The sequence below is a fragment of the Mytilus galloprovincialis genome, chromosome 2 (assembly GCF_965363235.1).
Source record: "Mytilus galloprovincialis chromosome 2, xbMytGall1.hap1.1, whole genome shotgun sequence".
Classification (NCBI taxonomy): Eukaryota; Metazoa; Mollusca; class Bivalvia; order Mytilida; family Mytilidae; genus Mytilus; species Mytilus galloprovincialis.
In genome coordinates, this window is record NC_134839.1 from 73507654 (window position 1) to 73524649 (window position 16996).

At 30.7% G+C, this 16996-nt stretch overlaps 1 protein-coding gene across 1 annotated transcript in view; it reads right to left on the minus strand.

Annotated features, from left to right (window-relative positions):
* Positions 1-4328: 4328 nt before the first annotated feature.
* LOC143064360 (receptor-type tyrosine-protein phosphatase N2-like) overlaps positions 4329-16996 on the minus strand; it is a 141065-nt gene continuing 128397 nt past the window's right edge. Inside the window, exons 15-21 of the mRNA XM_076237128.1 lie at positions 16743-16816; positions 15559-15636; positions 14124-14243; positions 13362-13528; positions 10885-10938; positions 8292-8430; positions 4329-7576 (exon numbers count right to left, since the gene is read on the minus strand). Of these exons, the coding sequence (XP_076093243.1) occupies positions 7505-7576; positions 8292-8430; positions 10885-10938; positions 13362-13528; positions 14124-14243; positions 15559-15636; positions 16743-16816 (704 nt within the window). The 3' untranslated portion in view covers positions 4329-7504. The remainder of the gene's footprint in view (positions 7577-8291; positions 8431-10884; positions 10939-13361; positions 13529-14123; positions 14244-15558; positions 15637-16742; positions 16817-16996) is intronic.

The following is a 16996-nucleotide window of genomic DNA, read 5'->3' on the forward strand; positions in this document are numbered from 1 at the left end:
ACACAAGTATTCACCATTCCAAACTAAAGGACAAATTGAAAGAGTTTGTATTGCTTCGTTTCATAAATCAAAGTGATGGAAATCACTAATGGAAAGATTAAAAGAGTAGTTTGAATAATTTCATAGTAAGGTATGGTGGGGACAAAAAAACAATAAAGCACTATTGCTGAAAATTCTTCTAGTAAATGTTTATACCAACGTTCCTTGTAAGACATAAGATCTAGACCAACAGCTAATAACTTTAAAGTGTCAACAAAAATAATCTAAAAATGTTGTTTTGGGGCAATTTGTAAGTTGAAACATAGGTTATATGACATTGAAGATTAAAAGTTGTAGAGTGCCTTTTGATCAATTTATAAAGTATTTTTTTAGCACAGGGCATTGCAAATGTACTTAAACAAGTTAAAACCAGATGCTCCGCAGGGCGCAGCTTTATACGACCGCAGAGATTGAACCCTGAACCGTTGGGCAAATATGGACACAACATTCAAGCTGGATTCAGCTCTTAATTTGGATTGTGATTAAATAGTTGACACAGCATAGGTTTCTGACACAGAATTAGTGGTCTTATGAACTTAAAATTTGTTTTGCCTTTAAGCAATTCACTATGCTGTTGAATATTAATCCTCTCAAAAATACGTTTGAAGAAATTTTCTTTTTATTTATGAAATCTGAAATGAGAAAAATTGAGCACCCCCACCCAATTTTTTTTTCACATGCCCCTTTCCCTTATTCCAAAACTGATCTCAATTCAAATTTCTAATGGAGTTTGCAACAATAAGTATTCATTTAAATACATCATAAAATATTAAAATATAAAAAAAGTGCTTGTTATCACTGAATGGTAAATATTGTTTTAATTTATCAGTTGGTAGTAAAAGTGAATATACATTGTATAATGTATAAAACAATGATTTAAGTTGATTCAACTACTATTCTGGACAAAGAAAGATAGTTCCAATTGAAAATATCTTGCTATTGCGCAATATTGTGCAATTAGATATTGCTTGCTTATGCGCAATATTGTGCAATTAGAATTTTCTTGCTATTGCGCAATGCTGTGCAATTGAAAACACTTGCTATTGCACAATACTGTGCAATTAAAAATTTCTTGCTATTGCACAACACTGTGCAATTGAAGATTTCTTGCTATTGCTGAATACTGTGCAATAGAAAATTTCTTGCTATTGCTGAATACTGTGCAATAGAAAATTTCTTGCTATTGCACAATACTTAATATAATTATTTTGGATCCTGATTTGGATTTTGTTAAAATCAAACTTAGTTTCATTTTAGACCTTTGGACCTTAATGTAGACCAATTTGAAAACGGGACCAAAAATTAAGAATCTACATACACAGTTAGATTTGGCATATCTCAAAGAACCCAATTATTCAATTTTTAACGAAATCAAACAAAGTTTAATTTTGGACCCTTTGTGCCCCTTATTCCTAAACTGTTGGGACCAAACCTCCCAAAATCAATCCCAACCTTCCTTTTATGGTCATTTGTGTTTAAATTTCATAAATTTCTATTTACTTATACTAAAGTTATGGAGCGAAAAACAAGAAAAATGCTTATTTGGGCCCCTTTTTGAATTCCTAAACTGTTGAGATCTCAACTCCCAAAATCAATCCCAACCTTCCTTTTGTGTTGATAAACCTTGTGTTTAAATTTCAATGATTTCTATTTACTTATACTAAAGTTATTTTGCGAGAACCAAGAATAATGCTTATTTGGGCCCTTTTTTGGTCCCTAATTCCTAAACAGTTGAAACCAAAATACCCAAAATCAATCCCAACCTTCCTTTTGTGGTCATAAACTTTGTGTCAAAATATCATTGATTTCTATTTACTTAAACTAAAGTTATAGTGCGAAAACCTAGAAAATGCTTATTTGGACCCTTTTTGGTCCCTAATTCCTAAACTGTTGAGACCAAAACTTCCAAAATCAATCCCAACCTTCCTTTTATGGTCATAAACCTTGTGTTTAAATTTCCTAAATTTCTATTTACTTAAACTTAAGTTATAGTGCGAAAACCAAAAGTATTCGGACGACGACGACGACGCTGACGCCAACGTGATACCAATATACGACCAAAAAATTTTCAATTTTTGCGGTCGTATAAAAACTTATTTTATTGAAATAAGGATGTTTTCTTGATTGCAAAAGTGTATTCACTTCTTATAAAAATTCAAATCACTAAAATAGACATATAAATAATATAACTGGGGAATAAACTAATAAAAAATGGTTTGTTACATGCATAATTAAAAGTTTTAAAATTTTTAAAACTGTTTCACGCCAATGACTGATAAAAAAAATAAGTGAACTAACCTAAATTGAGCATTAATTGCAGATGATTATTGGAAATTTATAAAGTGAATTGTAAGTTTTACTGGAATACCTTTTATACATTCATATATATTTATATTTAAAGTTCTTTTTTTTAAAAGATCTTGTTAATCCTTAATTAATCATTATCTTTCAGACATAATTTACAGAATTACTTTATGTAATGTAGATCAAAAGTAATTGACAATAAATAAATCTATCATCCTTATATATCAAACATCTAATATATACATTTGTGTATTCAATAATGAGGTCAAATATTCATTGATATTTGTGTAATGAAATGTATATTGAAAGGTCTGTATAATTTGTAAGACTGAGGTTGATAAGTAATGTGGTCAATTTGATTGACAGTTTAGGAGGTGGGGCAATGTAATTAAAGGTCCACCTTGTCAATGATAATGACAGTTGTCACTCATCTAGTATTGTAGCATTACTCAATTATCTTAAATGTTTTTAAAAAAACATCAACACACCTACAAGACATACATTCTTCAATGAACTGCTCCAAAAATATACCAATTTCTTCACAGTTTATATGTATACTATGTGCATATATATGAGAACTGTGGGGAACTATATTTCAGGGTGAATTCATTTAGTAATAGTAGCTCACCTGTCATGTTGTTAGGGAGGCCAGTGCCTAAGGAAAGATTTAGATCAGTTCCAATCTTTCCAAAAAGTATTGCCAGCGTAGATACAAATATCTTGTCGTAGGCAGGGATAAATCCTACTTTTAAAAAAAATCACTACGATTCAAACAAAAAATCTCTGAAACTGTCATTATCATGATGCTTAATTTCTTGATTGACAGCATATTTGTTACGTTCGGAGGACGTGTTTTATAACAAACAATCAACCTTGCCATGGAAACCAATTGTGCCCTTTTCTTGTCGACTTGTTCCTTTATTCTAATGAGGCCGACTTCATTCAGGAACTTCTTAGGAAGAAAGAAAAAAAGTTAGCAATATCCTTTAACTTTATTTTCCGCTATATGGAGGACGTTCTTTCCCTAATAAATTCATAGTTTGAGGACTATGTTGAACGCATCTATACCACCGAACTAGAGACAAAGGATACAACACATACAGTTCAGTCTGCCTCATATCTTGACTTACATCTATATATTGACAATGAAGGTCGGTTGAAAACAAGTGTACGACAAAAGAGATGATTTCAGTTTCCCAATTGTGATCTTTCCATTTCTATGTAGCATTATCATCCAGTACAGCCTGCACACGGAGTATATATGCTAATTCATACGATATCTCCATGAATGTAATTCTTATAACGATTTCCTTGATAGAGGTTTTCTGCTCTTAAGGAAGCTATTGAACCAAGAGTTCCATGTGGTGAAATTGAAATAATCCCTTTGTAAATTTTACTGATGCCATCAGGAGTTGGTTGACCGTTATGGAATATCCGTTTAACAGGTGATATCAGATATGTACTAACCGAATTTACCGAGTGTGTATTAACATGAGCAACATGATGGGGGCCACATGTGAAGCCGGTTCTGCTTACCCATCTGGTGCACCTGCTTATTCTTTAGCTTTATATGTTTTGTCTTATATACTATTAATTGTCTGTTTGTCTTTTTCTTTTTTTTAGCCATGGCATCAGTGTTTTTTTATCTATGAGTTTGAATGTCCCCTGGTTTCTTTTGTCTCTTTTATGGCAGTATAGTAGTCATCATAATCTATCCCACTTTCAGTTAATTAAAATATGGAGGGTTTTTTTTCTAAATGTTCATTATATGTTGTCTGCATGCTTATGTCCTTTAACAATATGTAGCCGTAAGAAAGGTTGAAGGTTACCCATTGCTTGCCCAAGCTTGTGTCTCTTTCAAAGTTAAGAAATTGATAGATGTTTTGTTTCAGAGATGTCCTTTTGAATTTCTAGTATTGGTGAATTTATTGGATGGTGAAATAATGTATAACATCTCCACGGCGAGTAACAACAGAATACACGTGTACAGATTGCATTGACGATTTATTTGACCTCTACTACAATCAACAGTACAACATTCATAGATGGTTAAAAGGATATGATGAAGTACAAACCTCATTTAACTTCCGATCTTTTCTAAATAATAAGCAGATTTTTTTCTCAAATAAACCTGTATTCTTAGGTTTTTTAAGAGCCATGCCTAATTGCACGCTTCCTGATATGCTATTCTGGTGCATTAATAGTAAACATGTTAATTCAATCACTGCATCTTCAGAATTTTTTATTTAAAATTTGTGACATTGTACTACATCAAATCCTTTATTGATAAATATATGAGATGTACACCATATAGTGAAAGAAAAAATATATATCTGTTAACAGTAAAACTTCATAAAATATATAAGAGAATTAACAAGCTGTTCTGAGCCTTAATCACAAGTGATAAATATGAAGATGTGGGCTGGATACCACGATCTATAAAATACAAATCTGTCTCATTACTTCTCAAATCTGTATTCATCTTCCTTTAAAATGCAAACTTTAATAACCTTATTATATTCTTCTTGTTGCATACTATACCCTGATGACTACCTTAGTTTTCTTTAATACTCATTACCTATAGTTCAAATAATAATAAGGATATGATTACAACAAACAATTCTTGTATCAAGAAAATATAATTAATTAGAACAAAGTCACTTCATGATTTAATAGTTTGGTAAAAGCATCTTTGATTTCAAGGTCTTTGAAATATACGTAAAAGATTTTATAATCAACAATAACTTAACATGGATAGGATAATAAAGATGAAAATATAACACCATTAACTTTGTAGTCCCCCAAAATACAGTATGTTGTACTGTTCATTACATGATTAAATTTCAGTATAAAAGAGCACTGCCATGCTTTAACTGTATTACTTGTAGATAACAGCATAAAACTGAAAGACACACATAAGCATTCATAATCTAAAAATGCAGTTTTACAACCTCACAAAAGTGTTTTTTATACAATGTATTTCTGTATGTTTGGAAATTATCATCGTGCTTAATTTTTAACTTTTTCATTTTTTGTATACTTGTATAAAGTTGAAGATTGTCTAAATGGAAGAACATTTGATTATGACAGACAGATTATATCTGAGGTCATGTGTGACCTCCAATGATGGTAAAATAAATACCTTGAAGGACAAATAAGATTCAAGCAACATTGCTTTTTCTTCAAAACCTTACAATTATAATTATATATAATAATTTAAGAAGAGGTTTAAAAGGTCTACATATAAAAATTTAGTATGAAAGTAGTTGTTTATGGAAATACTGTTAGTATTGAATCTTGAAAATAAATGAAAGCTTATAAAACATCGGTATAACAAAATATCACATTTATTGAAACCTTAAAAGTTTGATGAATTCTAATTGAAAGGTAATATCTCTGAAACAGACAATAAAAGATCAATAACTAGTATATGAAAATCCTTCATAAAGAATAATTCATCATCATCATAAAAGTTTAATCAGTAAGCTCAATATACCTGTTGTATTTGATTTATGTAAGTGTAGAACAATCAGTGTAAATTCAGTTTTAAACATCCTGAAATTGATACTGATCAATAGTTCTAGAAAATGCAAGTTATGTTTTAATGAGATAAAATTATTTAATATTCAAGTTTCAAGTTTAATTGATTTTCACAAAGCCAATTCATTTTGATTTCTGTTCTTAATATGTTCTTTTAACTGTTAACTATTGGAGCAAGTAAGCATATACAAGAGATTCTTAATATAATAAAAAAAAAAAGTAAAACTCAGTCTTAAGAAGTCTTCTACTTTATGAACTACAAAGCCAAAGATAACTCTTAAATTCCCTGTCTTTTCAAAAAAATATTAGGCATTTGGGCAGCAATATTAGATTCATTTTCCCACTCTTAACCTTTAATGATTCAATGGCCTATATCAAAGCTTGTTCATGGATTTATCTGCCATGATAGTTTTATGGTCATGGAATAGGTAGAAGAAAAATAAATCTTCTTGTGAATCTGATAGCTAAATATCTGAAAATTTCTACAAATGAAAGATTAACAGGTCTGAAATCATTGGGTTTTGTTACAACAAATTAATTCTTATAAGATGATGTCATCACTTTTAATTCCCCTGAACTATTAAGCAGCTCCAAAAAGCAATAAAATCTTGGCTTCAAATTAACAGTACTGTTTTTATGTAAAAATCAATAAGACAGAATATCTTCAAATTACTTTAGTAATGGTCTCAATATTAACTCTGTCAGCAAGGCTATATGTCCATAATGAATTATTTTTTTCTGAATTTTTTATACATCGACATTGGAAAGAGAAAATAATTTCTTCTTTCTGTTAATATTTTCCAACTTATTAGCCAAACCACAGGTGCTTAATTTGTTTCACCGTGCTTTTTAATCCCACTAAAAAAAACTTTGAAATGGAAGATTGACGACCTCTGTTGTTTTAAAAGGTCATAGGAGAGTAAAGGAAGACATGACTGAATATACGTTTTTTTTTTAATCTTCTTGAGACAGCAACTATCTAGATTTTAACAAGATGTAGTTTGCTTTATTTTCAACTGCTTTCACAACACAAGTAAAACTAAATAGGTAAAGAATAAAATGCTCTTCTAAATAAAATAGAAATAGAATTTAATAAACATAACTATATAAATCTGTCTTTAAACTATAAATATCTCATAAATGCAGGCAAGAAGACAGAACTTTGTTAATAATGTTAAAAAAATTCATGAATAAAAGTCATGAAAATACTCTCAAAATGTTGTTTGCAAATGTCATAGTGGAATCTATGCTACTTAAATCATTAGTAGTCCCCATAAATCTTGACTGCTGTTGCCAGAGTAACCTATATATAGCTTCATTACAATATATATATATATAACATATAAAAATCATAAAACTTGACCTTAACTTGCCTAGGCACTCCTTTAAAATAAATAAAAATGGCATAAATAAATTAAATTTGTAAATGGTATACAAAATTAGCAGAAGTAAATACAACTTTTGTTTTAAAGCTCAGAATAAAGATTCTGTAAGATTTTATTTGAGAAAATGTTTATTCTGATTTGACACTAAACAACATGAGATTCACACCCAAAATGTTATATGTAAATTCAGTACATATAATATCAATTTTTCAACCAATCAGATTGAAGAGAGGTCTTCACTGTGGGAGTGCCTTTAATATGGCATGGACTTCTTCAGCTACTGCTGCCAATGCAAACTGGAACTGTTCCTACAAAACATAAAAACTTGTGTAACAATCGCTCTTGTTGAAAATTAGGTCAGGTCAGATGAAACCTGCCAAACAGACCTTACAATCAATTCATAGCCCAAATAAAATTGACAACTGCTTAGTGTACATGTATCTGAGATATGACACTAAAAACTTCGCCTCCATCATTGATCCAAAATGGGCCCTGTCTGATGACATTATAAATACTTAGCAATCATACCACATCTTTTTATTTTATTTTATGTACACTTTGTAAGGATCCCAAATATCGAATATAGTTATCCTATTACTCAAAGTAAGTGAAAAATTCACTTGACAGAAAATGGTGAACTCCTACAAGGTATAGAGCATCCAATATATAGTGTTGTACAAAATGTATATGTCCTCCCTCCCTTTGTTTGACTTTCTGATTTGGTCACAGACAAGACAACAAATGCTACATAATTTTGAAAGGTTTGAAAAATTTTACTCTTTTTTTTTTTCAATTCCAGCTCTTATCAATACCTCCATTTTTTCATGGCACGTCCATCTTTAGTTTTGTAAACAGGTACAAGTGTGTGAAAATATTGTTTTGTGTATAATGATGATACCTGACATTACCTTTTAAAGTGAATAAAAAAAAATACTATCCTGATTATAATGAGTGTATCAAATCCCAGATTAGCAGATTAAATTTAGAGCCCAACATTAACTTAACCTTAATTTTACAAGTTACCTTAGTTTTTACAGTGTCCATCCTTTGATCCCTGATATGTTCCAGTGTAGCAGCAATATCAATCTCTTTGGCTCCTTTAGCCATCCTATTAAGTACCATATCTACAAGACAGTAAGTACCAGTCCTACCACATCCATCACTGAAATTATAATACACATATACATGTAATACACAATATCACTGATATCATAATACACAATACAAGACAGTAGGTACCAGTCCTACCACATCCATCACTGAAAATATAATACACAATATCACTGAAATTATAATACACATGTATATGTAATACACATGTACATGTAATATACATGTACATGTAATACACATGTACATGTAATATACATGTACATGTTATGTACATGTTATACACAATATTGCTGAAATTATAATACACAAGACAAGACAGTAGGTACCAGTCCATCTCAGAAATAATACACACATACATGTTATACACAACATCACTGAAAATATAATACACATGTACAAGTTATACACAATACATCATCTATTCTCATGACAATATTTTTTTTTTATTTAGAAATAATTTAATTTTGGATGTAACACGTCTTCTGATTAGCCAATGTTGTTTTATTATCAGCTCAGACATAATTTAGTCATGTGACTGTGATGTCATCAACATTTTTTCATGGTTTACTCCGGTTTATTATGGAATTTAGAATAATTAAATTATAAGAAATAACTGTAACATTTTATCTGTCTATTTGAAATTACATAAAAAATGTGGTCCACACTTTAAAAATAACCCATGTAGTGTGCACCACATTTTTTATGTTATTTCTTCATAGACAGAAAAAAATATTACAATCATTCCTTAAATAGTAAATTTTGTATGTAATTTAAAAGCAAGTGGAACCAAATTTTACCCGTTTTTAGACAACAAAAGAAAGAATTGATTGTTAATTTGATTACTGTTAAAGAAGATAAATATATTCTTAAATCATCTTTAAAACAAAAATATAGAGGTTTAATTCTAACTTAATAATTTTGTGAATGGAATGAATTTAGAGTAAAAGGTGTCAAAAGATTTTAATGAACTTTTGCTTCCAACTAGAGCATGAGGAAATGCATATGAATATCAAATAATGATGTATAAAACTTTTATTCTAACAATTAAATATTAAGGAAAAATAGAAGAACAAATGTATGAAATACATATACAATGATTTTGACTTTAAATTTTATATTCTAAAAGTCCTGTCATATGAATTGAAATTATCTTTTAATTGATATAACAGTTAAAGAGGGTAACTAAATCTGTTTGTATTGATAGTTGAAAGTATAATACTTGTGATTGCTTTAAAATCTTTTTTCTATCCTTTTTTTTAAGAAAAGCTAGTAATACTTGAATTATTTCTAAAGAAAAATGAATACAAATGAAAATCTATCTATAAATTCAAAACATTGGAAATTTAAGTAAAGCAAACATAAAACAAGAGGCTGTCACAACGACAGCAAACCGGATTTATTAATATTTATTTGTGTCCTGGCAATATCACAAGAACCATTACTGATGAATGGTGAAAGTGAAAATCGTCAATATCAAATTTGACCTCCATTTTGTCATCAGTATCAACATCTTAAAATTTGAAAAGCTTAGATTGAATGGTTCATGAGTAAATGCAACAACGTGAATTGAAACGCCATTTCACAATCTTTCAAGAACCATAACTCCTGAACGGTAAAAGTCAAAATCGTCATTATTAAACTTGACCTCTAATTTGCCATCAGTAACAACATATAAAAATTTCAAAAGCTTTGGTTGAATGGTTCATGAGAAAATGCACGGACATGACTGGAAACACCATTTTTCAATCTTTCAAGAACCATAACTCCTGAACGGTAAAAGTCAAAATCATCATTATTGAACTTGACCTCTATTTTGTCATCAGTAACAACATATTAAAATTTGGGAAACTTTGGTAAAACAGTTCATGCGTAAATGCACGGACACGACTGGAAACACCATTTTTCAATCTTTCAAGAACCATAACTCCTGAACGGTAAAAGTCAAAATCGTCATTATTGAACTTGACCTCCATTTTGTCATCAGTAACAACATATTAAAATTTGGGAAGCTTAGGTAGAACAGTTCATGGGTAAATGCACGGACACGACTGGAAACTCCATTTTTCAATCTTTCAAGAACCATAACTCCTGAACGGTAAAAGTCACAATCGCCATTATTGAACTTAACCTTCATTTAGTTGTCAGTAACAACATATTAAAATTTTAAAAGCTTTGGTTGAACGGTTCATGAGTTAATGCACGGACAACATTTGATTGACGCCCGCCCGCCCGCCCGACCGACCGCCCGCCGTACATCCCCAAATCAATAACCGACATTTTTGTCACAAAAATCCGGTTAATGATATGTAATTAGTAAGACAAGTTTTTGAGAAAAAGTAGTCAAATTGTTCATATTTTGTGGAAAATTTACATGCACCCTATACATTTATAATTCTATCTTCAAGCATTTAACTTTCTTACTTCACTTTTTGAATATCCATATGCAGTTTTGCATGCTCTAGTTGATGACAAAATAAAATGCATGAACTAAATTTAATTTTACCTGCAATGTACTACAACAGGACAGGAACGGCCTCTGTAAGACTTGTTTACTTTTCTGTAATAAATCAACAAAAAAATAATAATTACAGTGAGAGAAAAATACTTGACGTACTCTCTACTAGTACAGAGAGTGGCATTTTTCACTGGTGATATAAAGATCATGCACTGTTCACCATTGATTCAAAGAAAACACAAGTGTAAACCAGTAATACAAAAAAAGTTGAAGTGTACGCCAGGAGTAATACAAAGAAAGTTGAAGTGTAAACCAGTGATTAAAGAAAGTACAAGTGTAAAACAGTGGTTCAAAGAGAGTTGTGGTGTACACCAGTGAAACAAAGAAAGTTGAAGTTTAAACCAGAGATTCAAAGACATGTGAAGTGTAAACCAATTAATACAGGAATTACGTTAATAAACAGAAACTAAAAGTTCATTTGACTTTTACAGCACTTTAATTCTAAACCCAATGCTATAATAATTAAATAGTCAAAACGTTGACCTGCACCCTAAGGTATTAAAACGATACATCGAAATCAATCAAATTCAGAAAAATAAATACCGGTATGCATTCCATCAACCAGCAAAGAACTATTTCCCTGCCCTACAAAATTACATCATGTTGAACTTTAATTGCAAAAAAACAACCAAAAAAAGCCCACCCAAAACACACATCCAATAAAAACCCAAAGTTCCATCCCTAAAAATCAAGCATACCGGTAATTGATATACAGAAAGTGCTAATACCAAACATATGCTAAAGAACATGTGTAAGTGACTCCAACTGCACAATTATCAAGCTAAGCAACACTGAAAAATACCACTGCATCAAGCAGCATCAAATTTAAAATGTTAGTGAAAGTAACCCAGCAAATCTGTGAAGCATTCCAAAGCTAGTCTACAGTGAAGTGTTAGTGAGGTTAACTCAGATCCCAGATCACTTTTGTGACTATGCAATTTGTCAATATACAATTGCTAAATCACAAAAGCTCCCTCAGAAACTGAAAGTGAGATTAGTGGTTCTACTAAGCAGTGGTTATATCTTCTAAGTACTAGCCAACACCAATCACCATGCAGGCAATGCAAACTTCATCAGAAATATAAAACCCTTCACCAAGTAAGAAGTCAAATTTGTCATCACAAATAAAGAAATCAAACCCTTCACCAAGCAGGATGTCAAATCTTTCACCACTAATAAAAACTTCAAATCCTTATTACCATGCAGGAATATCAACTGTTGCTTAAATTTACAAAGCCCATTTCTGTGCAGGAAATCCAAACTTTCGTCAGAGAAGAAGATTACAAAACCTTCACCATGCAGGTAACCAAATCTTTTATAAAATAAAGCATTATAAATCCTTCACCAGGCAAGAAATGAAACTTTCCTCAGAAATAAAGCATTGCTAATCCAATTACCATGTAGACAATCAAACCTTCATCAGATATATAGCATTAAAATTCCCTCATCATGCAGGAAACAAAACCTTCAGAAACAAAGCATCTAAAAGCCTATCACCATGCAAGCATTTATACTTTCATCACAAATAAAACGTAAGATGATGCCAAATCTCTAATTGCTTAAAAAACAATGCATAACAAAACCAATAATTTTGCAAAAAATTCCAACCTATAAGATGTGTACACCAGAAATCACATCAACATGCAGTTAATTATCTGTTCATTAACAAGAACAGGTTTTATAAAATCCTTCACCAGGTAAACAAAAACTATCAGGAGTTAGTGTTCAAACCCCTCAATGTGCAATATCATGACTATTCATCAATATATAAGCTTTAAAAATCTTTTAAAATTTAAGAAATCAATTTTCATCAGAAGCAAAGTATAATAATTCCAACCATTATTCAGAAAATCAAACTTTAAGAAAAGCAAAGCATTACAGAACAATACACCATACAGAAAATCAATCCTTCTTCAAATCAAAGCATAATACAACAAATTCACCATGCTTGAAATCAAATGTGCAATTTGAACATATTACTCCAATTCTTTCAAAATGTAGAATTCAGAATTAAACATTGCCAAGTCTTACACAGCACAACAGCTCAACAACTACTTTAGAAATAAAGCATTCAAAATTCCTTTAGGAAAGTACCCACAATTCCCTACCTAAATGTGTTTCCAACAATTAATCATATAGCAAAATGATCACCCTAAAGTTCACAGTTGCCAATTATTATTAATATATAAATATGCATTTATGTTAAGCAAGAAATTAATGCTAATGCCAATCTTCCACTACCAACAGTAATCCTAGATTATGCTATAATATTCCTGTACATGTTCTATCAAATCAGAGATTTCACTATTGCACTGTTGAGTGTTCAACCTGCTGCGTATTAGCATTAACAAAAATATAATCAAAACTCAGCCCAATGAAAAAAAAAATGATCATCAATATTTGCTATGTGTTTCTTTTATATTATTTTTGAATCAAACTGAATGAATATGTTTAGAAGGAGGTACCTTCTAAAATCCAAGAGAGCTTTAATTGAACTGGGCACGCCCATATCTGGCCAGGTCAGGAAATGGAACTGGGTTACTGTCCTTGTTTCATTGGTTTGTAGATTCTTAAGGTAGAAACTACGAACCAGATAATCATCACACCAAATATGTTCTGACACAAGATGAACCTGAAGTGAAAACAAAAATTTGTCAGTTCAAACAATAAAGTTTAAATCTTTAAATGTGCAAATGTACTAAACTCTATTCAAGTCCTTCTTTTTTTGTTTATGACCGTAAAATATACTTGACAAGAGGGACACAATCCTTTTTGAAGCAGGAGCTGCAAACCTCCTGGAGCACCAGAACTTATTCCATTTTTTTTTCAGATATATTAGTGTTTCTCAATCTTTTTTCCATCCATTTTCAGTATGTCATCAATTTGTAGCTTTTTTTATTTCTTCCTTGGTATCTCTCATTTTTTTTTAATTAAACCATATCCAAAGCTGAGTGTCACATTAAGGTAAAGAGGGCATCATTTTAACCATATCAAACCATTTATAGATATGGTTTAACATAGAAACACTTTGATGCTATTTAAACTTATATGGAAAATTATAATTAAAAACTTGTGTACTAAATATTTTACATTCTTTGATTGATTCCTATCTATTAATTGTATTTTAGTTCATTTTAACCAATGATACCATAGATATTCAAAGACATATCCTATAACATGTTGCCTATCATTTTTTGTCATTTAATATAGCCATTTTTTAAACAAACCTCGTATATATGATACAAGTCACTGCCTTCCTCTGGCCAGTATCGGTGGCACATAGCTTCACCATTCTCAGTTAATTTTGATAACATAACAATAATCACACTCCCTTGTTCCCATACCATCTGAAATACACATATAAATACATTAAGAGTCTGATTTACTCACCTGTCAAAAAATAATATTATATGCAAAAACTAAAAAAGTAAAAATTCATCAATTAATGACACTCACTCATATACAGAGCCTTTAATGGATTTCATAATATACTAGCATTCTTGCAGATCTAGTATTGCTGATCATTTTCGATGTTTTAAGTTTCGACCAATCTTTTATAGTTTTGCAAATAGATAAAAGCAAGTAAAAACTTTTATGGGCAATTTCTATTATAAAGGGGTCATCCAATTGTTTTGGTCATATTGGCATTCTTGTAGCTCTTGTTTTGCTGATCATTTTTGCTTACACAATTGGTTATTGTACATATTGTCATTTTTGTAAATCTTGTATTACTGATCTTCTTTGTTGTTAACAAATTATCTATTTAAGTTCAGGCAATTAATCAGTGCTGTTTTCCTGCTCAGTATATTTTTAGCTATGATCAAAAGAATAAATTAATATTGAAATTACAAGTTTTTATTATGCATCAAAATGAGTGTCCTTGATAAATACCAGGTCAATCAATTTGTTTGAACAATATAATGATGATTGATAATGCGGAAAATTGTCTTTGTGGAACACATGTTACCTTGGATAATAATGGAATAAACTAAAAGACCTAAGGTCAAATATCGTTATAGATGAAAAAATCATTTTAATCATAATTTACTGATAAATGGTTTGGAAAAATTAAGCCTGGACCTCCAACAGTTAGTAGCAAAAGAGAATCTTCAATTCATTTAAAGTTACCTGTTTCATTACACAAGTACTTCCTTATTTTTTTTTTCACGTTATAATATAAATGTAAACATTAGACATTTGCTGTTTAATCTGTCTCCTTTTTTGAACTAAATGATTTTTCCAACACTATTGATGCATACAGATTGTAATATTTAAGACCCCTTCAATTATTACAGATCTGGCTGATCAAAAATTCACATTTTACTGTATTTATCCAATTTTACCATTTGGAAATTGCAAAAATTTTCTTCAACTTGCTCAAAGGTAGAAAAAGACTTTCAAATAAATATTCATTTGTCATTACGCAGGCAGCTGGAAAGCTGTCAACAAAGAATTTGAAAAGATCAAGCCTATGGAAAAATATTAAAGTCACTAATTACCCAAGAACCAAGAGCAGTATTAAATTCTATATTATTAATCTTTAACTTTATAAAGTCAAAAGGTGATGAAAACTTTGGAATTTATTGCAGCCTGTAAAAGTAGGAATCCTTATAACTATAAAACTGGCTTGTATCATCAAACAGTAAAGAAATGTTTACAAACCTGCCAGAAGTCGGCCACTGTATGAGGCAGGGGTCCCTGTGTAGCAATATAGGCTGGATTTCTCGGATCATGGTCTGTCTAAAATCAAGTTATTTTATCTATCATTATTCTATTGGCTTACTGTGGATCAAGGATTTGTATTATAGTCTAACTATAGAAATCATTGTGTGGATTCTTTTATTTTTTGTAGGTTCCAATTTTCGTGGATTGAGGAAAACTTACATGTTTGTGGATATTTAATTTCGTGGTTTTGCCAAAGCCTACATACAAGCCTATAGAAAATTTGTTATTCGTTGAACATTTAATTTTGTGGTTCACCTCAACCCACAAAATCCACGAAACTTGGTATCCAATGAATTATAGCTCTTCATCTTTTATATAAGCTTTGGATTTCAAATATTTTGGCCACGAGCATCACTGAAGAGACATGTATTGTTGAAATGCGCATCTGGTGCAGGAAAATTGGTACCGTTAATGTTATTACTACCACTGGGTCGATGCCTCTATTGGTGGACTGTTAGTCCCCGAGGGTATCACCAGCCCAGTAGCCAGTACTTCGGTACTGACATGAAAATATGGATTTTTTGTGTTATTAAAATTTGCTGTTACAAAATGTTAGAAATTATTATAAATTAAGGAATGTATCTCCCTCATGCAAAGCTCTGATTCCTTTCACGGATTTGGCTATACTTTTTGGACCTTTTGGATTATAGCTCTTCATCTTTTATATAAGCTTTGTATTTCAAATATTTTGGCCACGAGCATCACTGAAGAGACATGTATTGTCGAAATGTGCATCTGGTGCAGGAAAATTGGTACCGTTAATGTTATTATAATGAATCCACAGTAACAAAAGACACTATTTTAAATCATAGGCATTGGAATTGAAAGGTTAATTTTAAAATTAATATATTTCTTGGGGAAATTTCCAAAACATAATTTTATTGAATGTCTTTTTATGAAACAACACTGTTCTGAATGAAGCTGCTGCATCATTGAAAAAAATTATAACAAAAGATGTTTTCAAAATATTCTTTGATCTACAGTTCACTAAGATTATCTGTGAAGCAAAATAATACATATTTTCTGATTGAATTTCGACTTAGTAAAAGAGTACTTTATCATGTTTATAGTGTTTATAAATTATTATAAAGCAAATAAATGAAATAAAAGTAGATACTTACAATACTGCTAGCATTGACATAGTCAGAGCTGGTGATATTACTGGCATTAGACAGCACTACTCTGGAGTGGTCATCTATAATTACAATGGTTAATAGATAATTAGTGTCCACCTGTCATACCTGTACAGGTGTATCACAGCTTGATCACAGTTGTCATAGCTGTTTAACACTCAATGTTAGCAGCAGCTGATCCCCAGACATATAATTCCATCAATATTGGATATGTGTTTAGCAATGCTTTGTTGAGTGGTATA